The following is a 26,312-nucleotide window of genomic DNA, read 5'->3' on the forward strand; positions in this document are numbered from 1 at the left end:
GTCACGATCCTGGAGTCCCTGGATCGAGTCCCGCATAGGGCTCCCTGCTCGGCGAGGAGCCTGCTTCTCCCTCTAACCCTCTCCCCTCTCATGTACTCTCTCTCTCTCTCTCTCATTCTCGCTCTCTCAAATAAATAAATAAATCTTTAAAAAAAAAAAAAAAAGAAATGTCACCTCCTAGGGAGGCTTCCCTCACCTCTATTCTCTCTCTAAAGCTGCCCTCCATTCCCTCAAAGCAGCCTGCCTCTCTTTCAGAGCACTGACCACAATTTGCACTCGAATATCCGTTTGTTCATTTACTAGTTCAAGGGCCATTGCCTGTGCGGTCACTGTTGAGTCTCCTGTGCCCAGCAGGTCGGGAACACACCGGATACCCCAAAACACTCATTGCATCGAGGATCACCCCACTGCTCCCTCTGTGGAGTGAGGGGCCAAGGGGCCCTGCTCCCCCCGGGTCGCCCCTGAAGGTTCAGGGGCAGAGACAGGACAGAGGCCAGCTTGGGCTGCCCCGGGCCTGGCAGGGCCCAGAGGCGGGTTGGGACGAACTCCCTGGCTGCTAGGCAGGGCCGGTCCCTGGGGCCTGCCTAGGGCTGGGGTCACGTGGGCTGCGGTGGCTCTGAGAGAGGCCGGGGCCGACCCATGCTCCTGTGCACAGGCGTGGTCTGCGACTGTCCCAGGGGCTTGCTGGCCTCATCCGAGGCACCAGGACCCACGTTCACGTAGGCTGCAGGCAGCTGCACGTAGTGGTCCCCGAGCAGCCTGGCCACCACGTGCTCCACTTCCTCCACCAGCACCGCGAAGGTGGGTCTCACCGCCGGGTCCGAAGCCCAGCAGCGTTGCATCACAGCATACCTGTGGGGGGAGGGGCATGTCAGAGCAGGGGGCATCCCCAGCTGGAGATTCCGGGCGGCCCACCCGCTGTGAATCCCCGAGGGCAGGCCACACAGCGATGAGGACAGGTGACAGGGCCTACTGCCGAGCGCTGCCCAGTCAGGGGCGGCTCTTCTCAGCCTTGCGGATTGCTGCTCCAGTCCTGCCTCCCCACCTGGCAGAGGCCCAGTTGCCCCGAAGGTTAAGAGCTTGGACTGCCGTGCCCAGTGACCTGAACAATGTGATCTTGGGCAAGTTCCTTAGGCTCTCTGTGCCTCTGGATCGTGCCCTGATCACAGAGCTGTTAGGGCAGAGGGTGGGAGGACGCGGGTAAAGTGCATAGCTTAGGGCGCAGTTCGTGAGCTATCACAGTTATGTCTTTTAGGAAGGAAGCCCGTGTCCAGTGAAATGGGGATTAGAAGTCCTGAGCCTCGGACGTGGGGGGTGGCCCCAGTGGCACCGTGATTCCCAAGCAGTGTTTCTCTGGGTTTGCCTGGTGGGTCCTAATACGTGCCTCTTCATCTTGGAAATGCCCTCCCTGCCTTAAGTGACACTAAGTGCCCTGCACACAATATCTCCTAATTCTCAGACTCTCTGATGGTGGTACTGTCATCATCCCAACTTTACAGATGAGGAAACTGAGGCCTCGAGAGGAGAATGGACTTGGCCTGGTCTAATGGATGCTGTGGCGGTCCACTCAGATCCCAGCGGCGGCTGCTGGCTCTTGCTGAAGCCCTCCCTAGGAAGTGCCCTAGGCAGAAGACAGCTGCCTTCCCCAAGCTCTCACTGTGACCAGTGACTTACTAATGTCTAGTCCCGGGACCAGGCCCCTTGATCTAAATTTTGTAATACTCCGAAGAGCCACCCCAGATCAAGCAGCCGCTGTGGGATGGGCTACAGCCTCTGCTGCATCACAGGGCACGGCAGCCCAGCTTCTCCCCCAGCCCAGTCCCGCTTCCCTGGCCCCCAGTCTACCAAGAAACCCCCAGTCCATATAGCCCCTGCTCAGAGGCTCTCTCAGGGAACCTGACCCGGCGGGGCGGATGGGCGGTAAAGGTGATTTCCCTTACTTCAGACCAGATGCACTAGTGAAACGAATAATAAAGATCAAACCCAAGGCAGGCAGGGCCGGAGGAAGGGTTACTCATACCCTTCTGGAACACAGCCTGAGACAGGAGTCATCAACCACCTTTACCTGTGACCTGGTTCTTCCTGCCCTAACCACAAAGCCCTGGGCACGGGCAAGGCACGCGGACCGCTTCCGCAGCTGAACCCTCACATAGACCCACCGGGCAGGCACGGGGACAACGCAGCTGCCACCGTGCCTTGGGAACAGGGAATCTGAAACTATATTCAGTAGGGAAAAATCCTGATCTGGAGATGTGGAGGGGGCTAGTGTGGGAGCTAATGGAACCTTTCCTTGAGGTTAAGTGAATGGAAAAGATGGAAAACAGGCCCCCTTGGCGGGGGTGGGGTGAGAGGAGTGCTGAGAAATCAAATCACTGGCCTCAACCCAGACTCTGAGTGGGGAGTACCGTTACCATGGCAACCATGACATCCTCCCAGCACTCAGCCCCAAATGGGGGTGGAACCGGTCCACAGATGAGGAAACTGAGGCCCAGAGAGGGGCCCTTTCCAGGTCGACCAGAGGATCAGTCAGAGAGCCAGCCGAGAGCTTTGTCTCCTGCTCCTCCCTTGTTTCTGGGGCCCAACTCCCTCCCACCTCCACCTCCGCATACTCACAGAGAATTGGGGCAATACTCAGGCTGGGGCAGGCGCCGACCCTGGGCCAGGAATTGAGTGAGGTCGAAAGGGTCAATGTGGGGGTATGGTGGGGCGCCCCGTGTCAGCAGCTCCCATAGCAGCACACCAAACGACCACTGTGGGAAGGGGAGAGGAGACTCAACTCTTACCCCAAATTTGGGGGCAGGTGGGCCCCCCAGGTCCTCTACCTCCCAGAACCCTCCAGCTGGAAATCAATCAGAGCCCACTCCTCAATACCTCATAAGCATCTTCCCTCAGTCTCTTCTTACCACCGGACCCTGCCCAGAGTTGAGCCTGGGAAGGCCCTGTATTGTCGGCAAGGAGCCAATGAGTTCACAGCCCCCTCGTGCCCTGGCAAGAGGAGTCCATCTTAGACCTGCTCCAGAGGTGGGCAAATGGGCTGTGTGGGGGGCTGCTCAGCTTGGGGACTCCCGGGACTCAGATCATCAGCTGGAGCTGAATGGGCAAGGCCGAGTGCTCTCCCAGGACACTGAGGCCTTGTGGACTCTGGGACAGGGGTGGCCTCACCACGTCAGACTTGGTGGTGAATCTGTAGGTCTGCAGGCTCTCCAGCGCCATCCATTTGACAGGGAGGCGAGCATGGTGGTGCTGTCGAACGCTGTAGTACTCCTTGTCCAGGATGTCACGGGCCAGGCCAAAGTCAGCCACCTTGACAGTGAATGACTCGTCCAGCCTGAGGGTGGGAGGGAAATCACACTCAGGACTGGCCCCCACCAGGCCCTGAACCCATTTGTTCCAGGCCTTCACAGGGCTTCAGAGCCACAGTGTCCAATCTAAGCCTGCGCAGGGCAGACAGAAAAACAGAGGGCCGGAGAAGGGTGGACATGCCGAGGGCTGCGCAGTAAGGGCTGGAGTGGGGGCCCTTCCCTGAGGTGCCTTTAGGCAGCTGCACACCCTGGTGCCCTGCCCCCCTTGCTTCACCCCAAATGCTCTGGCCCCTCACATGCAGTTCCGAGCAGCCAGGTCCCTATGCACGAACTTCTGCTCTGCCAGGTATTCCATGCCGCGGGCTACCTGAAGGCCAAAGCTGATGAGGTCCTTCACTGTGGGATTCTGGGGGCCACAGGTGAGTCAGTAAGCAAGGGCTTAGCAACGCATCCCCAGCCACTGCCCACGTCTCCTGACCCCCTCCCCGCCTCCCCCCGCCTGCCCTGGGCCACCTGAGCACGGACCCGCTGGGGAGAGCGGATGAACTGAAGCAGGTCTCCATGGCGCATGTAGGGAAGCAGCACACGGGGCAGCCCTTCCGGTGGCAGCACGATACCGATGAGAGCCAGCACGTTTCGGTGGTGCAGACCGCGCATGAGCAGCCCCTCGCGCAGGAAGGCCTCTACCTCCTGCACCTCCGTGATGCCTGCAGGGTGGCTGGAGTCAGGCTCAGACCAGGGAGACCCTCTGCCAGGGTCCGATGGGGAAATGGAGAAGAAAGGTCTCCTGCTCTGGGTCACTCAGCAAGGTGGGGGAGCACAGCAGGGCCGGGGACCCTCCTGGCCTCTTCCCCACTTACGACTCAGCGACTTGATGGCACAGTGGATTCGATTCTGGTCCTTGTCTATGTATTCTCCATGATAGACAACTCCAAAGTGGCCTGGTGAAGGGGAGATGGTGAGGGGGCCCCAATGGCCTGGGGTGCACACCACATGCTGTCACCGGCAACCAAACCCCAGAGCACCAACTGGCCAATCTCACATTAAAAACAAGCAGCAGCTACACGGTGACAGAGCCTGCAGCCCACCCATGCCCGCCTAATCTGCCCCAGAATCCACTGAAGACAGAACGATTTCCTACTCCACAGGTGAGCAAATGGAGGCTCAGAGAGGTTCTGTGGTATTCCCAAGGTCACAAAGCTTGGTGAAAAGGCCAGAGCGGAGTCCTGCCTAAATGTCCCTTGAGCCCTTGCCATCTCAGGACTCCGTCTGTGCCCCAGCCCCACCTGTCTTGGCCCCCACACCTTTGCCAATGACTCGGTCACTGTGGGTGACCACCCGCTCATGGGGGATCAGCACATCCTTGACTTCGGCCAGGAGCGCAGAGTCCAAGTCCCCAAGCTGGAAGGACGCTGTCCGCAGCAGTGGGACGCAGGACCCATCCCCACTGTCTGAGGAGGACGCTTTGTGGTCCCGGGTGGTGGAATCCGGACCATCCGGACCATCGGCGTCAGGGGCTGCTGTGGAGGAGATGGAGTGAGGGGCCTATGGAGTAGAGGGTGTGGCTCTAGCTTTCAGCGCTTCCCCCAGCTCACCAAGGCCATTTCTGTAGTCAGAGCCCAAGCGGAGCACAGGCAAGGGCACGGCTCCGGCCCTCCGGTCCAAGGACACCAGGTCGCCTGGGTTTAGAGAGAGGACTATGGAAAGACAGCCCTTGGTGGCCAGCCTCTCCAAACTCCTAGAGGCTGCCCTGTACCCAGGGGGTGTGGGCAGACCGCCAAGGCCTGGGCAGAAAGAGGATACAGAGACTTGGAGAGGCCATGGTTTGGGGGTACAGGCTGAGTCGGGAGGGGAGTGGAGAGCTCACCTAGCTGTTTCCTCCGCCAGTAGCTGAAGATCAGCGCAGCGGCCAGCACAGCCACAAGCAGGAGCAGGGCCAGCAGGAGACCGAGGAGTAGCCCCTGGGGGACCCCCTCCGGGCCCGGCCGTACCACCCTGCCCAGGATGTGACATTCATCATCCACGCAGACCTGGGGGCAGGTAGCAGCTCAGGCCCAGCCTGCAAGCCCCAGCCCACGTCTCCCGTGGAGGGCCAGCTGAGCTGCCTACCTGCAGGGGGACACCGTCCTTGTCGAGTTGCAGGGAGGGGGGCAGGGGGCAGATGACCACATCTCCCCGGAGCTCATGCTGGCAGCTCTTACCATCCATGGTCACGTTCACATCCACACAATCAGCCACCGCGCCCAGCCCAATATACTGCAGAGACAGTCATGAGGACTGGCCAGTGCCCCCATCTCCTCTGGGCAAGGCTTCAGCCCTAACCCTCCACCGTCCCTGCCCTCCATCCCCCACGCTTACCTCAAACTTAATGGCATGCTCCTCAGGCTTCAGTGGAGCCAGGTCAATGCTGGGTGGATGTGGTGGGGGCAGGAAGCGAAAGCCTGGCAGTGTGAAGCCAGCAGCTCCATCCCCCCGGGCGCTCAGGTTCCCCGTCACCCACCCCTGGGGGCTTCGGACCACATATTCGGGCAGGTGGCACGAGTGCTGCTCCGGGAGCCGTCCCTCACACTGCTGGGGCCCAGGCAAGAGTGGTCAGCCAGGCGTTCCATCTCCCGCCACCCCGGTCTCCTCAGCCCAGCGTGGGGTAGAGCTGGAACTCAGCCTTCCTCCCTCCTGGCTAGTGCCCACTTGGCAGCTGCCCGTGCCCGCTCACCCTGTTTTCCACTGCCCTAAGCCCATCATGGAATGACAGCACTAGGCGCCACGCCGAAGTCAGATGCTGGCCACGGATGGTGACGTGGGAGCCACTGTGGAGCAGAGCAGTGTGGTGGGCTTGGGGTGCTCTCTCGGGCTGGCTCCCTCATTCCTAGGAGACCAGAGCAGGCAAGGGGGTGGCACTTACATGTAGCCACAGTTGGGGCTGATGCCCAGCACAACAGGGTCTTCCAGGTAGCTGAAGTTCCAGGAGCCAGGCACCACAGCGCCCCCCACCTGCAGGTGAATGGGAACGCTGGCCGTAGCCGCCCCAGGGGGGGTGGTGCATAAAAGCTGCCCCTCGATGACCCTGCAGAACGGGGTGGGGGATTGGGCTCAGGATCACCCTCCGTAATGGCCAGACCTACCTTCTCCAAGGGTCGGCCAATCCCTCCCAGTTCCTCTGTTGGTCATCCCAACCTGCCCATACTCGGTGGGTCTGTTTGAAGATGGGGCCATTAAGTCTTCCAAGAAGGCGGGGCGGGAACACATTCCCCACAGCCTTGGTTGGAGCTAATAAACTCTGTGATGGGCTGTCTCACCATCCCCAGACCGCCTCTGGGCTGAAGGGGGCAACAGAGCCTTCTTCCTGGACCTGCTCCCTACACTGACCATGTGACTGAGCTCTCCTCTCTCTGCCCTGGCAGGATCCAAGTCCCACGTGGTAAGGGCTCCCCGGGGGGGGGGGGGGGTGCCCTGTAGCCTCCCCTCCCCTGGCCTATTGGCACTCACCGTTCCAGTGGGCACTCAGTCCCATTGACCAGCACAGCCTGGCTGGTGCCTAGAGACAGGCCCTTGCCTTCAAGGGTGAGGCGGGTGCCCCCTGCCCGTGGGCCAAAGAGGGGTTTTACTGCTGTCAGCACTGGCTCCTAAGAGGGTATGGAGGTGGCTTAGCTTGGCATAAGAGGCCTTCCACTCCAAGCCCCTCACTGCCCATATTGCCCAGCTGGCCAAGGGCACAGACAAGGCAAGGTGGCCTCACCATGAAAGAGAAGCCTTGTAGCATGGAGGTGCCATCTATCCGGAAGTGCTTGCCTGGGGGCATGTTGGTCACGGTGAGGCTGATATTGGCTGGTCCAGCTGGCTGCATGTCCGAGGGCTCCATCTCACACTCAAGCTCCTCTACAAGGTTTTTCCAGGGCACTGGTCTAGGGCACCAGGGGAATCCAAGGTCAGTCAGGGGTCACACAGGCTTGGGTGCATGCCTGCCACATATCAGGTCTCCCCTGAGGCCAAAGACGGCATCTCTTCACTCCCCTTCCTCCAGGGTAGGCAGGATCTGGTGAGGCAGGGACTAACCTTGCCCAGTTCCACGACTCCACAGATGGGTAGGGCATATACAGGCTCAAGAAGGGACAGAGATGTCTCCTCAGACACCAAGCAGCCAGAACCACTGCAGCTTGCCTCCTACCTCCTTGCCCCCAGCAAGCAGAAGACAGGGTCTCAGAGGGAAGGGGCTGCTTGGTCACCCCTGTCAGGGATAGAAAGGGCAGAGACCAGATTATACCTGAGGTTTGAACTGTCCAATCGGCAGGGACTTTGGCCCACGGTGATTTGATGGGTGCCCTCATGCACCAGATCAGCAGGGTTCAGGTAGAAGTTGGAGCCGCACAGGGTCAGCCTTGTGCTGCCCCTTCGGGGTCCACTCTGCGGGTAGAACTGAAGAGGGGGAGAGAGCCTGAGTCCCTTGTGTGGGTCAGGGCTCTCAGCTGTCTGCTTTCCCCAGAGTTTTTGGTCATGCCCCTTGCTTGCCCTCCCTCCAGTCCCCTAGGCCACTCCCTAGTCCTCACTCAGGCACTTTTCTGCCTCCAAGTCTCTGCATGTGCCATCCTCTCTGCCAAGAATACCCTTCTTGGCGATACTGAGGACATTCCAGGCCTGAGGATCATGGTTAAGACATGCTGACCCCCCGCCTGGGGGGACGTCAGACTCTTGATTTTGGCTCAGGTCATGATCTCAGGGTTGTGGGATCAAGCCCCATGTTGGGCTCCACCCTCAGCAAGGAGTCTGCTTAAGATTCTCTCCCTCTCCCCCTTCCCCGCTCACGTGTACATATGCACTCGCGCTCTCTCTTAAATAAATAAATCTTTAAAAAAAAAAAAAAGATACTAAAAGAAATAGTATTAAAAAAATTTTAAAAAGACATGCTGAGCCCCACCCCAGGCCCAGCTTGTCCCACCCTTACCTGTGCCCTGCCAAGCAAGCCATACCTCAGTAAGCTCAGGTGGGCAATGATCCTGTTGCCAGGAGCCAGGACACTCCTTCTGCCGGCCACACATGTCTCCACACCAGCCACAGCCCATGAAACGCTGTGCCCGCAGACAACTCCCACAGGTGAGGAAGTGGCGGCAGCCAGGGCCCTGGATAGGTACCTGGAAGACCTTGGAGTGGCAGACAGGTGGCTCAGGGGTGCTGGGAGGGGTAACCAGACCCCATAGACGCCCTGGTTATTGTAGGTCAGGGTGGCGGGATTGGATGGAGGGGCTATGCTCCCACAGTCCTGGCTCCAGGCCTGACCCCAGTCCCACCTTACCTGGTCCCCAGAGGCAAAGAACAGGTGGTCTCCAAGGCGACTGACATCCCGTTGCGTGGGCTGCCCAATGCTGCCCAGTGAGAAATTGGACACATACAGCAAGTAGTTGAGAGATCTGGCCAGTTCCACCTGGGACAGGTCAGCTGTGAGCAAAATGGAAATGGGGATGGGGACCCAGGGACAGAGAGCCATGGAGATGGTGGGAGTCCTACCTGTAGGATGCGCCCATCGGCTGTGCCCATGTGGGCCACTGTGACATTGTCGAGGCGTGTCACGTGCAGTGCAGTGACCTGCACTGGTCCTAGCAGCCCGTTGAAGAGGTCCACACGTAATAGGCTGCCGCTGACCAGCAGAGGGAAGTGATGGCAGCTGGTGTTGTGGCTGGGGGCCTCCAGGCCAGGCTGGGGAGGGCCAGGGAAGGGGTCAGGGCTCCTCACCTCTGTCAGTGACCACAGCAGCCCAAACCCCCATCCCTTACCTAGCTTAGCTAGATAAGGCCCCATGCCTGCCACTTACCTGCCCCCTTCCACCTATGGGTCTCTCAGAGGCCAGGAAAGAAGGCTGGAAGACCGGCTTCTCCTATGCCTTGCTCTGACCTGCCATGTTCATTCTGATAATGACTTAGAGTCTTACAGGCCCAACCCCATTCCGTCCTCACAACCGCCCTATAAAGTGGGTGCTCTCACCACTCCCATTTTGCAGATAGGGAAATGGGCTCAGAGTGTATTTGGTCACTTGTCCGGGGTCTTATAGCCTCCTCTCAGGAGAGGAGCCAGTAAGAAGTCCGAGCTCTTGACCAGTCCTCTTCCGCCCCCTGCCGGTTATGCCCTGCACTTCAGCCTGGGCTTCCGTTTCCTCTCCAGTGTAAGGTGGCTAAACTCTGAAGGTAACTGAGCCAGCATGGGATTGGTAACATGGTCCTTCTCCCTGAGATTCCAAAGATCTCCCTGCACCTCCAGCTGCTACCTGGATCCCCTTCAGGGTACAAAAGGGGAAAACTGAGGCCTGAAGGCTAGGCCCCAGGGATTGTGAGACACCTCTCCTCTGCTCTTAACGGGAAGGTGTTTGAGGGGCTGCACTCAAGGCTCCAAGGCAGGACTGTGGAAGCTTCTGAGAAATCAGATCAGGGTAAAAATGCAAGGTTTTGGAGGTGAGTGCAAAGCGCAGACAGGGCTAGTAGCCCTAGCTGCTTGGGACCTTCCCTTGCTAGCCCGGAGGCTCCCATCAAACCAAGTATGCTTAACCTAGTGCTCAGACCTCGGTGCTGATCAGGAGCCCTGGGGGTGCAGAGCTGGGTGCAGAAACTCTACACACTCTTCGTCTGTAGCCTGGGTGGGTGGGAACTGGGACTCTGTCCTCACTTGAGGCGGTGAAAGGGGCCTGGCCTTCGCCGGAAGCCATCCAGGTGTTTTCAGCATGACTCAGGGACAGGTGAGGCTGAGGGGTGGAAAAGAGGCCCTACTCCAGTCAGGGCCACACCCCTGTCTGCTTGCCCCTGGGTTCCAGGGCCTTAGCTCTGGGTTTCCAGGCTTGTCTATGAGCCCATGGCTCCTGAAAACATGACTCAAGTGTCCAGGGCCCCAGAGAGGAGGGTGACTGCTCCAGACTTAAACCCTACCTGAACCCACAGAGGGCAGGTGCCAGATAAGAGCCCCACAGGCTTCCTGAGGCCAGCCACAATCAGCACACAGTGGGTGTAGCCCTGGAGACTACGTGCCCCGTCACCAAGCAAACACAGTATAGGCTGGTTCACACACCTCCCAGGGGCCTGGCCAGCTTGTGAGCCATCTTGAGATCAGTCCTCCTAGAACCTGGCACTGCCAACTCATGCTGGCTGTCTTCTGACCTACTGACCACCAGCCAAGTCAGGGAGAGGTTCTGACTCCCCGAGGGAAAGCGAGGAGGGCAGGCGGGGCTGCGCAGGCCCAGACAAGGGCCCTCCACCCCTAGGGTCTCTGCAACCCAGAGAGATGCAGCTGAGGGAGTGAGGCTGGAAATCGCCCACTCCTCGCTGTCTGTTAAGTTCTCCTCCCACGTCTGAGGCATCCATAAGAGCTAGAAAGGAATCAGCGGGGAATGTCACAGAAGGGCCAGGGCCACAGGGCAACCAAAGACTCTGAGAGCAGTGCCTGTGAGTCAGCTCACTGAAAGACCACTCCTCTAAGGCTGTTCACCCCGTTGCTTTGGTTTAATCTCTTATAAGCTAGGGTAGGACTGTTTCAATGGCTCTAAAGGGTCGGTTTGGGTTTTATCCTCAGCATCTTTTAACGAATGTCCTGTTTGTCTCTCCTCCAGCTCCCTGACACCATGGCTGGAGAGAACCTGGGTAGGGCCTGCTGGAAAGAGCCCCCAGTTCAGCATGGGCTGGGAGACCTCCTGCCTGGGGTGAGAAGGGAAACTGGAGCAGGGCCCCGACTATAGTGGAAGAAAGCCTGGGACTCCTTAGTGGTGAACCAATTCCACCCCTTCCTAAGGCTTTACTCATCCCCAGATGTTTACAGTTGCTTGCACAAGACTGGGGTGAGCCTCCTGGAATTTACAAGAGCCAAGCCGCCTCCACCATGTCCTACGTCCTCCCCATAGAGAACTCCCACAGAGAACAATCGGGGATGAGTGTGTCAGTGAAGCCCAAGCCATGGAGGCTCTTGGACAAGCCCCCAAACTTCCAAGGCCCAGAAGGCTCCCTGAATTGGGGGTGGGGGCTTTCTCTGACAACTCCTGCCCACCCTCTTTGGAGAGCAGAACAAAACAAGTGCTTCCAAAGGGAAAACAGAACTGTGTTGGTGAGTAGCTGTATCTGTGTGACTCTGTTAGCATCTGCCGTGTGGGGGGCTGTTTCTCTGTGTATGTGCCTGAGGGAATGTGTGGTGGGCCGGTAGGAGGGGATCCCATCCTTCTACCCGGAGTTTGGCAGTGTGTCTGCAAGAGACAGTTGTGATGCAAGCTGGTTCTCACACAATCTGGGAAACTACCTAAAAAATCAGAGGCCATGGTAACTGAGAGGGTGAAAGAGCAAAATGGAGGAGCAATAGGGGCTAGCCTGGCTGGGAGGTGAACCTCCAAGGTAGCCTGGGCTTGGCTGATCCCCGCACCCCGGCACCACTCCACCCCGCTGCCCCAGTGCTAAGGAACTGGGTGGAAGAGAAAACTTCTCCCCTCCTCCCCTTTCTCCTCTCAGCCCCTCTCACTGGATTCAGCCACCTGCTCCCAGGTGAGGGTCCCTCCTTTCTGCTCACCGGGTTGGGGCAAAAACTGGGCGACTGGAAGAAGTTGAGGCCTCGCTGCAGGCCGTGGAGGACAGGAGACTCACAGCAGCGCTTCACACCCTGCTCGATGAGAGTGTCCACCAGGTCGATGGGAAAGGCACAGACGACAGAGTTGGGACTCACACCGGGGCTGCTGTCTCTCTGAGCCGTGAAGACTCCAAAGAGAACGTCCTGGCCCTCGGTGATGCTCAGCTCCGTGGCCAACCGGCTGCCCACAGGAGCGGTGTGGGCGGCTCTCAGCACCGGGTAGGGCTGTCCTCCCTCAGAGGCCCTGCGGCGCCGGCGTTTGGGCGCAAATCGGCAGTCGAGGACCAGCTCACGGTAGTCGTCCAGGTCGGGCTCAGCAGCGCTGAGCCGCGCCAGGCGCGTGTGCAAGGCGTCCGGGGGGGCTGTCTCGCTGACCCGCTGCACGGTCAGGAAATAGACAAAGTCCCCGGCACGGAAGCTGTACACGTACTCGATAGGGTAGGAAGCCAGATGCTGGGGCAGCACCGACAGGGCTGCAAAGCCGGGTGCGAATCCTGAGGCATCGGCCTTGAGGCGCCGGATGGACACTGAGCGGGGGCTGAAGCTCGCGGCCACCGACTCGCCCAGCGAGGATGCCGCGTAGAAGTAGGAGGCATGGCCCTGCTCAACCACGGTCACGACGGTGCCCAGAGGGCTGGCCACACAGTCAGGGCACTCCTCAGGTCGGTTGTGGTGGGCGGAGAAGAGGCAGACTGGCGGTGCCAGGTGCAAGGCTGTCCCTCCGGGCTGAAGCTCGTGCAGGAAGCAGCGGCCATGCAGGCTCGAGCCGCAGCTGACCAGGGCGGGCAGCGCGGGCTCCAGTACCAGCACCTGTGCATCTGTGTGTTCCTGTGGGCCGTGGGGGCTCGGGCCACAGGCTGCACATGTCTGGCAGCCAGGGTCCCCAACAGGGCCCGTGGCCAGGCTCTCTACTGGCTGCAGGCCAGGCCCAAGCACGTACAGGCGATTGCGTGTAGCCACGAACACTGCACTCCCGTCCTCGCCGCCCTCGTAGGTCGTTATGGCCTGCACCGGAGCTCCGGCCAAGAAGCTGGGCACCTCGTACTCCACGTCAAAATCGCGCAAGGTGGCGAAGGAGGTGTGCGGGCACTGCCAGGACCCTGTGGCCAGCAGCGGCGGCAGCAGCAGCAGCAGCAGCAGCAGGAACAGTGAGGGCTGAGACGGCAGCGGGAGAAGCTCCATCCAGGCCCAGCTGGGCCCCGCAGGGACTCCTGCAGGCCCGGGCCTGGCTGGGAGCAGACTCGAGGGAAGTCGAGGCTGGGACCCGCGTCCAGAGCCCGTCCTGAGAGCCCCTCCGGCAGCTGAGCCCCGCCCGGGGCTACCGTGACGCCCAGCGCCCTCCCCTGCCCTCGGGTCTGAGCACCTGGCACCAGGTGGACACACAGACACCGCCAGGGAACAGAGAGGCCGCCCCAGCTGCCGCTCAAAGCCTCAGCTCAGAGCAAAGTCGGCCCGAGGGCGCTGGGCGGGGCGGGCGGGGCCAGGGTGTGGGGGCGGAGCTGTAGGCGGGGCCTGCCGAAGGCCTGGACTAACCAGCCCCTCCGCCCACCCGACTCTCCAGGCCCTCGCAGGCCTGTCACCTACACTTCTTGGGCGCGTTTTTCTCCGTGGCGTGTGGGTGGGTGTGCGTGGAGTGGCCCGGAGAGAGGTAAGGAGGCCTGAGCCGTCCCTCACGACCCCCCAAGCCCGACTAGGCTGAAGTGAGGAGGGCAGGGGGCCCAGCACCAGTGAGGGTTTGAGGACCACCTGGCTTATTTCTTCCCTTGTCACCAGTATACAGCAACACACTCAGACGCTGGTTCCCGAACAGGGCCTGGGGACCCCTGAGAGGCCAAGAATGTGTGGAAGACCAGAGGGGAGACGTGGGGCCCTCCAGTGGTACTGCTACCCTCTGTGGTCAGGAGCCATCGTTCCTTGGGCCTGCCCTGGGATGTCAGTGCCAGGATGGTGTGAGGAAGGTGCGTTGCACCCTACCTGCCCAAGGCGGTAGGGGTTATGTGTTGGGGCCTACGTGCTGGCTAGACATTAGAGTCAGAGAAGAGGCAGCTTCTGTGGAGGCCCAGCCCTAGCTCTGGTACCTCCACGGCTGCCTCAGTCCGCAGAATTCGCAGGATGGGGATAACAAAACACAGTGCTGGCCTTTGCTGGCTGTGCTCCAGCACCCCCTGCTATGGGGGGGAACATGGGCTTTGACAGGGGACTCTAACCTGCTCTGTGAGCTATGCTGGGCCTCCGTCTCTCTGTCTCTGAAATGAGGATGTAGTTCTAACTAGGTGGCTGCCCAGAGTTCTCTCTCTGGTGTGTGAAGTGTATGGGATTGGGAGGAGGAGAGGCTACACCTGGATTTCAGCAGCCGCTCCTTGATAACTGCTTCTCCCCAGTACTGGAGAGGGGCTTTGGGGGACGTCGTCAGCCTGACAGCCCCCTCAGCCAGGTGGGCCTGGACCCTGGGCGGGGGGAGGTTCATAGAGTGGCCCTAGGCTGAGGTCTGAGGGATCTGTGAACTGTGGGTCCCAGGGCTTTGGAAGGTAAGAGCGGTGGGAGAGAGAGGAGCTTTCAGCCCAGCAGGATTCATTCAGCCTGACTTTTGGAGCTGTATCTTCTGTACTCCCCCATCCAGACCATACTCCTTGTTCCTCCTTCCAGGAGCACCTTTTTCCTTTCCTCCTCTTGGAACTTAGATGGCACCTCCTCCAGGAAGCCCTCCTGATCCTGTCAATGCCAGATCCATTTTGTGGGTCCCACAGATCCTGTGCTATACCCACCCCAGCACAGTTGACTCTGGATACCTGGCTCCCCCTTTTCCCCATCCCTAGTGCTGGACTCCCTCTCCGCTCAAGGCTGGAGGTCAATGAGCACCTGGTGGAGAGAGGAAATGCAGGAGTGGGCAGCCACACCCAGTGTTGGGAGGATTCCAAGCCTCGGGCAACGTAAAAGGCACTCCCTTCTCTAACCAGAATTGGCCCGGAAATGAATAAATACCTATAAAAAAATCATGGCATGGTTCCTGTGTTTCACAGCCAACATGCACATGCCTGATAGTCATGCACGGCAAAACTGAAATGAAACAGTCTCTGCTGGCACTAGGACATAGTTTCTTGGACCCCCATCCTGCCTCAGGACGTTCGGAGAGATTTTTGTGGGTTGGGAGGAGACTTCAGGGCCCTCCTTGATCACCCTATCCACCCGTTTTGAGGGTTGGGATACAGCAGTCAACAGTTGATTCTTTGCTGCCACCATGTGGCCAAGATGTTGGCTGCCCCCAAGCCAGCGTCCCTTCCTGGGCAGCCCTGGTCCTGGATAGCAAGCATCCACAGGAGCAACCCCTTCCTCCTCCCCCAACTGCTCAGTCTGCAGGAGGGGGGAGGCAAACCATGTGGGGGAAGTCTGTGCTAGGTATAAGTGCTCCCCCAAGCTGAGCTCATAAGGCCTGGCCCATATTTGACTTAGGACCTGCCCAACTACCCTGGCATCTGTGACCTCGAAGGAGTGCCCTCTCTTCCCATTTTGGGCTCTCACACCCCTCTGAACACTACTCCAAAGAACTAGTGCTGGCCTTTTTCTCCAACCCAAAGAGATCATCTGAGTTTCAGCAGGGGATCTCTCTAACCACGGTATGACCGTATCATTCTGCAGCTTTAAAACGTTCAGTGGCTCCCCAGTGCCAGAATTTTACCTGGAGTTCGAGAACCCTAGGCCTTGAAAACTCCTCCGGCTTCGGTGTAAACCAGTAATACCAGGTTCTTTATCAAGTCCTTTGCTTTGCACGTGCTGGTTCCCCCACTAGGAGCACCTTCCCTGTTTGCCTGTTATTCCTTCCTTGATCCCCAGATAAACCCCACACTTTAGGTGCCTCCTGATTGTCACCACCCCTTTCCACACCCACCCAGAATAGGTGCTGAACTGCAGAGAAGCTGAGAACCCTACGAGGATCACAGCAGCCAACAGGGGCTCCTAGGGGCGGACCACTGACCAGAAGAATGCCGATAGCAGTCATGGCATCATCACCCGGGCCCCAGAGACAGCGGTTTGGTGCACTGGCCAGGATCAAGGGGAGAAACAGAAGCAGGAACAGGCAGAAAAGAGACCTAGGGCACATGTGCAGGGTGAGCAGCACCACCAAGCCTGTGGCTGTTCCCCAAGGACTCTGGGGTCAGGGCAGGTGGCTTGCGGCCATACCCATTCTAATGTGATCCAGGATGGGGCCAAGGGCAGGGACTATGCTGCCATTTCCTGGGACAGCAATTGAACCATTCCAGTGTACCCTTGGCCCATGCTACCCACACAAATTTCTTTTCCCAACATGGGTTTTTAGTGGCAGAGTATCTTAGCCCAGCTCTCAGAGACTACATGAGGGTGATTCACTCTACAGTCTGAAGACCATACTCAGTGGACACTCTTCTCCCATAAACATTTCCTAGGTCTTCTGCTCCCCTAGCCAATGAGATGGTTAAGTTGTGGCAGAACTGGAAAAGCGCCCCCCCCCCCCCACATCCCACCCCAGCAGCAAGGTAGAAGCTTTCTGAGCTGTGCCTTGGGTTCTGCCCAAAGAGGGTCTCGGGATAGAGTGAATGGGGCTGGGCCTTCACTGCTGAGCCTCCAGGGATGTCCACAGTGACCCCCGTGGGCTGGGCCATTCCAGGGTATCGGGTGGCTGAAGAGGGCCCAGTGTGCCTAGTGGCAACTGCCCTTCCTAGGGCAGGGTTCACCTCTCCCCAGAAGTCAGCTGGGTCTTCTTGCAGGCCCTCCAGCTCACTCCTGGGGCCATCCCGAGGAATGTACTGGCTGGAAGTACAGATGCTGAGGTGGATAGCCCTTCAAGCTGGGACAATTTCCCCAGAGGCCTAGAGCTACGGTGAAGCTGAACTCTGAATCTTGAGGTCTGTGCTGAACACTGGACCACCTCACCAAGGGCTCCCACCCACATGTACCAAGGCTCAGACTCTCCCTAGTTGACCGTCCGAATCTTACTCAGCTCAGCTACTGCTGAGCTACTGCAGCCCAGTAAGCAGAGCCACACCTCCCAGAGCGTATGACAGGTCCTTTGGGGCACACCGCTGGGGGCCCCTCCTAGGAGTGAGAGGGGAGGCGCCGGGGCTCCGACTGAATGTTGGGGTGGGGCGGTGGGGTGCAAGGCCAGGAGGTGCTGGAGAACACTTTGTGTGTGGCAAGACTTTAGCTGAATGCAGAGAGCCCCAGCCCCAGTTTTGACTCTGAGTGCCGGTGGCCTGATGCTGTGCAAGGGAGGGAGGAGAAGGACTCAAATGTGCATGTGGCCCTGTGCGTGGGGGAGCACGGGCAAGGACCAGGGAGAAGGATTCGGTATCTGTATGTGAGTGAGAGTGGGTGAGTGAAGGGACCAGTGACAAGGCCCAACGAGTGTCTTCCCCAAAGCACTTTAATGCACGCACCAACCCACAGTCCCCACCTGCTGCCTGGGCAACAGAGGCCAGCCCACGTGGAGGCTCCCGTGGCTTCCATGGCCCAGTGTGCCGAAGAGGGCTGAACCCACACACGTTCCCATCAGTAGGTGAGGGGCGTGAGGATGAAGAGGCGGTCTTCTTCTTTACGGATCCAGCGCATCAGCTTATGGATGGCACTGACGGCTGATGCCTTGGTCCCCAGGGGGCTGTAGCACATGTAGAGCTCAAAGGCACCTGTCACCTGGAGGAGGGGGCACAGGGTAGTCATTGAGGTTAGGTAGCCCTCAGGCCCTCTGCCCGGGATCCCGATAAAGCCCAGGCCAGCCCAGGGCCACCTTACCCAGGCCAGGAGGTTCTCATTGGGGCCTGTGTAGTAGATGGTCTTGAGTGGGCGGGAGGCATTGTGGGCTCGGCTGTGCAGGTACTGGTAGAGGCCCAGCAGCCGCTCCTGCTCCTCTTCACTGGTGTACGGGGCCTCAATCTCAGGGCTGGAGATGGGGGGGGGGTTCGCAAAGAAATGACTTCCAGTGCCTTCTCTGGAGACCCAGAAACAAACCATTCCTAGCCAGGGAGACTCTGCCATGTGTCCTACCCTCGAAATGTTCTCCCAGGATAGGGCACTGTCTACCTACCACAGAAGACTCTCCAGGACAGGGCTAGGCCCACCCACACTGGAGCCCTGTTCTTCCCCCTCCCCCAAGTTCATGGCATCTTTGGTGACCTTCCCTTGGAGAGGCCAATCTGAGTTTAGGTGTCTAAGACAGAGGGACAGGTCTGAAGTGGAGGAAGAGTGATTTGGGAACCCAAAAAGGGGTAATGGGAGGATCGAAGATGCCACATCTGGCCCCAGCCCCTCTGTTGGAGGAGGAGTACTGTGCCTCCTGGCCTGGACTAAAATGACCCCTAAGGCAGACTTGCTCCAGGGCAGGAGATCCAGGAGACCTCGGTTCCAGCTTCCTTCCCTGGGTGTATTGGGTATTTCAAGGCCTTCTGGGTAACAAAGTGGAGAGATGTATGCCCATAGGGAACAGAGGGATAGGGAGACTGGGTCCCTGATGTCAGAGGGAAGCAGATCCAACATGTCAGTCCATTCCCAGAGGAGCTGTCAGCTTCAGGACTGCATCAGGGCTCAGGACCAATCCTTCTCCCCATCCCCACCCCTATCTCCCTCAAGCAGTGTCCCCAAGGCCCTCCCTCACCTGGTGAAGAGTCCCGAGCTCTTTGACTTATAGAGGAAGTGGCGCAGGTCCGGGATGCCCACTTGAGCAACACTGTAGTAGGGCGTGCGCAGGGCCTCCCGCAGCGCCAGGTGGGCTCCGCGCTTCCGCAGGCGCTCCTGAAAGCGGCGGCGGCAGTCAGAGACTGCAAAGAAGTCCTCGCGGTCGGTGGAGACGAGCAGCAGGCAGAGATCGGTGTCAGGCTCCAGGTAAGAGATGTGTGCGTGGAAGAAGCCGGCTGCATTAAATTTGGGCAGGCACACGGGCGTCCAAGCCTCGCCCTCGCGGAAGGACGAGGAGGAACTGATGAGGTTGAAGAGCAGGTGCAGGTCGATGGGGTGCAGGAATTGGTCCTTGCGGCGCACTAGCGCCACGAGCTGGTTGCGCGCCAGCAGGATGGAGAAGACGAGGCTGCGCGCACGCGCCTGCTGCAGGCTGGCACTCACCGCGTCGCGCACTGTCGCCGCCAGGGGCAGGCAGCGCGCCGCCCCCATGAGGAAGCTGGGGTCTCGCGCCATGAGCTGCAGCAGGTTGTCGGTGATGCGCTCCGAGCCCGAGAGCAGGCGCCGCAGGTCGTAGTTCTGCTTCTGCTGGAAGATGTGGCTCAGCTGCGCGCCCGTGAGAAGGCTCAGGATCTGATAGTAGATGTAGAGCAGCTCCTGCGCCAGTTCCTGCGCTGACTGCCGCGTGCGCGCCACTGCCACCAGCACCAGTGGGCTCCGGCGCACGAATACTACCTTGTAGCCATCTGAAGGTGGAGGGAGGGCGTGTCAGCTTCTCCGGGAAGCCTTCCTGGATTGGCCTTGCCCAGCTCCCTCGGAGCCCTGGCTTCCTACGCAGCTTGTCGCCTTCTACATCCTCTCCACCCTCCCTCAGAGCTCTGCACACAGTAGGGACTTAAGGATGATGAAGATAAAAACGGCAGCCCAAGGTCCCCTTTCCCTGAGGACTCCAGGCCTGTCCCTTCCACTTGGTTCACAGACTGGCACCAGCCAAAATGCAGTGAGCACTTCAGAAAAACATGCTTGTGTTAAACGGCAAGAGCCAGGACCTGGGGCTTTTTGGTCACCTCCCCCGACTTCTGGTTCTCTCCAAGGGCAAAGCCCACATCAGAGCCACCTCTGGCCCTCACAATAGCCCTATCAGGCAGGCAGCGTTGCTATCCATGTTCAGATGACAATACTGAAGCCCAGTGAGGCGGAAGGACTGCCCTTGGACCCCTTCACATAGCACATCCCAGGCCTCTCTAGTCCCCGGGGATCCAGGACCTGCTATGAATTAACCCTGGCCAGGGGAGCCCTCCCTGCCCCCCTTTCCAGGTGGCTCACCTGCATGGATAGAACGAATGGCATTCTTGTCTGCCTCCAGGAAGGACACCAGGGCCACCATGACACCCATGGTGCTGGAAAGCGCCTCCTCTGACCCATAGCGGGAGTACACAGGCTTCCCCGCCTCGCTCAGCACAAAGACGTGCTTCTGGTGCAGTCGCCATGCCTCAGCAGCCTCCTCGTCATCCCCCTCGCCTGTGCCCTCCCTGGGGGGTTCTGTGGCTGGCCGCCCAACTGCCCCTGAAGACTCTGGCCAGTCCTCAGAGCTTCCTGGCAGCATCTCCTCCTGCAGGTCTCGGGCCACACCCGTCAGCTGGGTGCTCAGCTCACTGAAGTCCTGGCTGATCTGGCGCATGTCTGCAGGCAGTGGTGGGGGACCCCCGACACCCTCCTTAGGGCTGTCCCCAGAAGCTGCCCCATCCTCCGATTCCGTCAGGTCCTCGTAGGAACGGGCATGGACGAACATGGCACCCTCCTGCCCGGCACCTGCCAGCCAAAAGCACTGGTGCTTAGAGCAGGACCCGCTGGCAGACCACCTTACCAGCAAGGTGCCTAATATGGCACTCTAGCCTCACTGCCTGTCCTGGCGAGACGGGCCGCTGTTCCCTCCTACTACTGCCTACTGTGAGTTATGCCTCCCTGCCACTGAGAGCCCACCAGTCTCCGCCCATCACGCTGGGACTAAGACCCAAACCCCTCATGGCTGCGGGGGCGGCTGGTATCTGCTTGCTTCTCTCACTCTCATCTCACAGTCCTTACCCATTCCACTCACACTGACCTTCATCCACCTGCTCTTTGGACACCCTCAACACACCCCCACCCACCTCAGGGCCTCTGCACCTGCTGTTCCCTCTGCCTGGAAGACACTGGAACCTCCTCATATGGCCGGCTCCTTGTCACACTTCAGCTCTTAGCAAAAATGTTAGTTACCTCCTCACCTGACCTGCAACCCTAGGCACTCTGTCACATCTCCCTCCTTGACTTCTCTTGTGCCACTTGTCAGTTGTTACCCTTCTCCCCCACCGCAGTGGGGTTCCTGCGTTCAGTGACTCTCTCTTCCTGCGAGAAGTCTCCCTGACTCTGCTCAGGCCATAGTTCCTAACCCACTCCAGTGTAATGGCCCCACTAGCTTGTGGCTCCCCTAAGGCAGGGACCATGTCAGTCCTCCTTTACTGATTTTTTTTTGACAGAATAATTCAACAGATATATTTTGAGTCTCTACGAGGAGTTCGGTACTCTACTAGGTATTGGGGATACAACCACTCTGTGCTCAAAGAGCTCACGATCTTGGGGACGAGAGACGTGCAATACACACATAAACACATAAAGTTACAAAATAATGAGTATCCCGTATAGGGCATGGTCAGAGCAGGCAGGCCTGACTTGTGAGGAGGTGATATTTAAGCTGAGAGCTGAGGGAGGGAGAAGGAGCCAGGAAGGTACACTGCAGACCCAGGGAACAGGAGGAGGACCCAGGCTGGCACAGGGTGAGTAGCCCAACACGAAATGGAGAGGAAGGCCGGACACAGCCGGACTGAACCCAGTTCCCTGCAGTATCCCCGGCCCCTGACAAATAGCCCAGGAGTGACTGAACAACTACGTGAATGAGTGGGAGCGAAAGACTGGTTGGGAATCCCAGTGGCCCTGGAGGCTGCTCTCACTGTCAGCTTCCTGGAGCTGCACACTCTGCCCGTACCTGGCTCCATTCCCTGAGCCAGTCCTGGTGTGGGGCTCTCAGCTCTCTCCATACTCTGCCCATCAGAAGGAGCCAATGTGCCATCAGGGCATTCGCTGCTTCTCTTCCTCTGCATGTCGGCAGCCATCCTTCAGGCTCGCCTGTGGGGCAAACAAAGGTGTCATCGAGGCTAAGGGGGAAGGTGCTGTTGGCAGGAGTCACTGGCATAATTAACGTGGTAAGTACAGGAAAGCATCCCTCACCAGGACCCAACTAGCTCAAACCTCTGGGGAATGGGTTCTGAGTAGTCCCCTCTAAAAAATGAAGTATGTTGTTCTTTTTCTAAATAGAAAAGGAAGAAAGAATTCATTGTACCTACTCACTGTAGAAAACTTGGAAAATACAACAAGGTCTAAAGAAAGGTCACCATTCTCCCACCTTTCAGGATCTTTCACTGTTCGCATTTTGGTGTATTTCCTCCCAGTTTTTTTTTAATGTACATAATAGGTTGGGCGCCTGGGTGGCTCAGTCGGTCAGGCGTCTGCCTTCAGCTCGGGTCATGATCCCGGAGTCCTGGGATCGAGTCCCGCATCGGGCTCCCTGCTCGGCGGGGAGTCTGCTTCTCCCTCTGCCCCTCCCCCCTCTCATGCTCTCTCTCTCTCTCTCATTCTCTCTCTCAAATAAATAAAAAATCTTTAAAAAAAAAAAAGGTAAATAATTTTTTTTTTTTTTTTTTACAAACTGATAACAGCAGCTGACATTGAGCGCCAAGGCAGTGTGCTAAGAAGTTCAGTACACAGTTATCCAAGCCTAATCACTCCGCCCTGGGGCAGGTGCCCGTGTCTCAGGCTAGCTTTATAGATCAAGGGACTGAGGCTGGGAGAGTTTAGATACCTTGCCTGATGTCACAACAGGAAGGAAGCTGGAAGCTGGGAATTGAAACAATTCTGTATCCTGCTGTCTTTCAGCACACATCCTACCACGAACATTTCCCCATTCAAAACTGGGTAGACCAATAGTGCTTTCTGGATATTTGCAAAGAAAGAACACACTTGTCTTCAGGCTGGCTTTTTTCCGAATACACTGTTGTACTTCCTGATTTTGGCACCGGGGCCTGCCTTACAAATTACAAACAACTAGAGACATGACGGTTCTCAGTGCCCATCTGATGGCCAGGATAGACTCAGCTTGATCTCTGGGCCTGGTGGAGGTGGCTGGGAGTGGATGGCAGGGATAATGAAATTGGATGGCTCACCTGGAGTCATCCCTTGGGCCCCTGAATGGCAAGTTGAAGGGCCTTCACTTGGGGGGCAATATACATTCCCAGGGGAGGGGTTCCATCTGAGGCACTGACCCTTTCGTGAAGAGAGATCTGGCTGGATAGGCTAGAAGGGCAACAAAGACCAGAGACTCATGAAGAGGTCATGCAGGCAGGCCAGGGGCCTGGGAGGGACTGGTGTTAGTGACCCCATCCCTGCCTTCCCAGGGCAGAGTCATAAGGAATAACTGAGACCTTGTTTCCCACTAGCTCTGCAACCTTGGGCAAATGGCTCCTCCCTGAGCCTGGCGTGAAGTAGGTGCTCAAAAATGTTCACGAAGAGAGCAATCTCAAAGAGACGGCGTCCCCATCACTCGCATTTGTGTGGTCCCAGGTTGTCTGTATCCACGAGCACTCTCTCAGACCCCCCAGTCCCATCCCACCAGAGCTCCTATCAGGGAGCTCCTGTATGTACCCAAAGAACTGACTTTCAAGCTCCTTTTGTTTTGTCATCTTTGTTGGAAGCTATGGAATCCTTTCTTCAAATGAGTCTTTTGCAGAAGTTCAATGTGCAAAACAGACGGGGCATCCCAGTGGCCATTCCTGCACTGAACCTGGAGCATTGCACAAGTGAAGGCTGGGCACCCCTGGCCCACCGCACCACCCCACATAGAGTCGGACCAAAGAAACATCATTTGGGAGAACAGCCACCTTTGTGGATTTTCTAGGCCACTAATCCCATCCATCAGGGCAATCAAGAGTGATGGTTCCTAGCATGAGGACCACCTTGGGCCCCCTTGTCTGACAAAGGGCCAGAGTAACTAAGAGGCTACTTGCCCTCAACAGCAACCTGTTCAGAAAGGTCTGCTCAGAGACAGAGATGGAGAGCCATGGGAGAAATCCCAAACAGGCCAAAACAACCATTGTAACACCACAGAGGCCAGGGCAGTGGGTGCTACAGTAACGAGGGCATGGCTAGGTCTTCCGCAAGAAGACACAGGCCCCATGAGAACCTTGGAGACCATTCTTTCACAAGCTACCCTGAAGGCCAGATTGGGGCCTGCACTGCTACATGAAGAGAGAGTGACCCCAGAGAGGTGAGTCTGTCCGAGTCCAGGCAGAGGGCAAGCTGCTACTGACAGTCCCAGGGCTGTGGCCAGGGCTTCTGGACCTGGCTCCCTGGATGGAAACCTGGACTGCTACGTGCTTCCTTCCAAGGAGAAGGTCCAGAACCATTGCTTTAAGTTACCACATTTCTGGAAACCTGGATTGCTATGTGCAACCTTCCGAGGAGAAGGTCCAGAACCATTGCTTTAAATTACCACATTTCTGGGGCACCTGGGTGGCTCAGTCGGTGAAGCATCTGCCTTCAGCTCAGGTCATGATCCCAGGGTCCTGGGATTGAGCCCCGCATCAGGCTCCCTGCTGAGCAGGGAGCCTGCTTCTCCCTCTGCCTGCCACTCCCCATGCTTGTGCTCTCTCTTGCACGCTCTCTCTGACAAGTAAATAAATAAAATCTTAAAAAAAAACAATTACCACATTTCTATGTCGCCTCACTTTCCCACTCCACTGGTCAATCAGTTTACAACTTCTCTCTTCTCAAACTTGCCTCACCTGCTTCTCCCACGCTCACTCAGCGCTATCCGTGATACCGCTGAGGAAACAGAAGTCAGCCAAAGAGAACTTCCAAGATTCCCACCACCAGTTCACCTCACCTGTCAGACGCTGCCTTCCTTCTCACTGAAGATGAGCTGTCGTGCTCCAGCGGGGGCAAACTCCCCCACTCTAGTCCCTCTCGCCCTCACAAGCATAGCTCATGGCTTCAGCAGCTGTCCCTCTCTCCTAGATCATTGGTTTTCCCTTCTCCCCTATCCATCACCAATATGCTGACGCTTCGTCCATTTTCAAGACACCTTCCCTGGGGTGTGTTTACTCCGTTATAATCGACTGAGCTGTACTTATGATTTGTGAACTTTACGTCTGTCTTATTTCAATTAAAAAATTAAAACAAACCTCCCTCTAGGTTCCACCCCATTTTTTTGCTGCCCTTTATAAAACAAACAAACCTCAAAATAGTAAATAATACTTGGAGTTTAATTAGTCAGGTGGGCTAGGTTATGTTGTATAACAAATGAATGCCAAAATGGCAGAGGCTTTACACATAAAGGCTTATTTTTTGCTCACGCAAAATCTACCATGGGTCTGGTAGTAATTCAGCTCCTTTCCAAGCAGTGATTCAGGAATCCAAGTTACTTGCATCTCATAGCTCTGCCATTGGAATACGTACTTTTCCCACATCACTGGGCAGTGGAAGACAGGGCTTGGAAGGTCATGTATGAGCTCTTAAATACTTCAAAGCCCAGATTGGCCAGAACTAGTCACGTAGCCAGAGGGACTGGGAAATGTGGAGAGTCGTGGATATTTGGTAATCAAGAAGTAAATCTGCCACAGCCTCTCCACTTCTCCCACTCACTCTTGAAGCCATTCCAACTAGACTTGTGTCTCCATTACTCTAGTAACACTGTTCCTATCAAGGTTGCCAGTTGACTTCAGGATCATCTCACTTCACTCAGTTGCAGTGGATACACTTGATCATTTCCTCTCTTTTGAAACATTTTTTTCTTCTTGGCTTCTGGTACACCACTCTCCTTCCTTGGTTCTCCTCCTACCTCATGGACCATTTCTTCTAAGTCCTTTTTGCAGTTCTTCTGACAGTTAGGGAACCCAGATTTCAGTCCTTAGATCTCTTCCCTGTCCTCATTCAATCTACTGGTGATCTCATTCAGTCTCATGGTTTTAAATTCCATTGATACATTAATGATTCCAATTTTTTATTTCCAGTGCCAATCTCTCTTCTGACTTCTAGAAGCACACACATTTAACTGTCTACTTGATGCCTGCCCTTGGATGTCTTACAGTATCTCAAAGTTCTATGTCCAAAACTGAGTTCCTGATCATCCTCTTAAAAACTTATTCCTCCCATGGGCGCCTATGTGGCTCAGTTGTTAAGCGTCTGCCTTTGGCTCAGGTCATGATCCCAGGGTCCTGGGATTGAGCCCCCACACTGGGCTCTCTGCTCAGCGGGAAGCCTGCTTCTCCCTCTCCCACTCCCCCTGCCTGTGTTCCTTCTCTCACTGTCTCTATCTCTGTCAAATAAATAAATAAAATCTTAAAAACAAACAAACAAAAAACCCCCACTTATTCCTCCCAGAGTTTTATCCATCTCCATGAAAGACGTCATCCTTTCAGTTATTCAGAAAATGATCTTGGAGTCATCTCTTTTGCTCACACCTCATATACCGAACCACTAGCAAATCCTGTCACCTGTACTTTTTTTTTTTTTAAAGATTTTATTTATTTATTTGAGAGAGATAGAATGAGACAGAGAGAGCACATGAGAGGGGGGAGGGTCAGAGGGAGAAGCAGACTCCCCGCTGAGCAGGGAGCCCGATGCGGGACTCGATCCCGGGGCTCCAGGATCATGACCTGAGCCGAAGGCAGTCGCTCAACCAACTGAGCCACCCAGGCG

At 57.2% G+C, this 26,312-nt stretch overlaps 2 protein-coding genes across 15 annotated transcripts; both read right to left on the reverse strand.

Annotated features, from left to right (window-relative positions):
- Positions 1 to 283: 283 nt before the first annotated feature.
- MST1R (macrophage stimulating 1 receptor) lies at positions 284 to 13,310 on the reverse strand. Of its 13 annotated transcripts, none has more exons than XM_081817966.1 (21): positions 11,826 to 13,310; positions 9,847 to 10,026; positions 8,802 to 8,990; positions 8,590 to 8,718; positions 8,267 to 8,437; positions 7,564 to 7,715; positions 7,039 to 7,204; positions 6,789 to 6,925; positions 6,205 to 6,366; positions 6,016 to 6,109; positions 5,661 to 5,870; positions 5,412 to 5,558; positions 5,170 to 5,332; positions 4,898 to 4,999; positions 4,607 to 4,822; positions 4,163 to 4,243; positions 3,828 to 4,009; positions 3,599 to 3,708; positions 3,163 to 3,328; positions 2,614 to 2,750; positions 284 to 852 (listed from the first exon to the last, which is right to left on the reverse strand). In XM_081817966.1, exons 1-21 carry the CDS (start codon positions 13,062 to 13,064, stop codon positions 597 to 599), a joined length of 4,389 nt encoding a protein of 1,462 aa, XP_081674092.1. In that variant the 5' UTR covers positions 13,065 to 13,310; the 3' UTR covers positions 284 to 596. The 13 variants fall into 13 exon arrangements, with proteins under 13 accessions (XP_081674092.1, XP_081674064.1, XP_081674105.1 ...); XM_081817938.1 differs by having other exon boundaries at positions 4,898 to 5,086; XM_081817979.1 differs by having other exon boundaries at positions 4,607 to 4,819; positions 4,898 to 4,981; positions 5,661 to 5,873.
- Positions 13,311 to 17,259: 3,949 nt separating this feature from the next.
- MON1A (MON1 vesicular trafficking associated A) lies at positions 17,260 to 21,977 on the reverse strand. Of its 2 annotated transcripts, XM_006737336.3 has the most exons (5): positions 21,547 to 21,974; positions 19,851 to 20,336; positions 18,505 to 19,270; positions 17,646 to 17,793; positions 17,260 to 17,546 (listed from the first exon to the last, which is right to left on the reverse strand). In XM_006737336.3, exons 1-5 carry the CDS (start codon positions 21,671 to 21,673, stop codon positions 17,406 to 17,408), a joined length of 1,668 nt encoding a protein of 555 aa, XP_006737399.1. In that variant the 5' UTR covers positions 21,674 to 21,974; the 3' UTR covers positions 17,260 to 17,405. The 2 variants fall into 2 exon arrangements, with proteins under 2 accessions (XP_006737399.1, XP_081674187.1); XM_081818061.1 differs by lacking the exon at positions 19,851 to 20,336 and having other exon boundaries at positions 21,547 to 21,977.
- Between the last annotated feature and the right edge of the window lie 4,335 nt (positions 21,978 to 26,312).

This window comes from Leptonychotes weddellii, chromosome 1 (genome assembly GCF_054177405.1).
Source record: "Leptonychotes weddellii isolate Sample4059 chromosome 1, ASM5417740v2, whole genome shotgun sequence".
Lineage (NCBI taxonomy): Eukaryota > Metazoa > Chordata > Mammalia > Carnivora > Phocidae > Leptonychotes > Leptonychotes weddellii.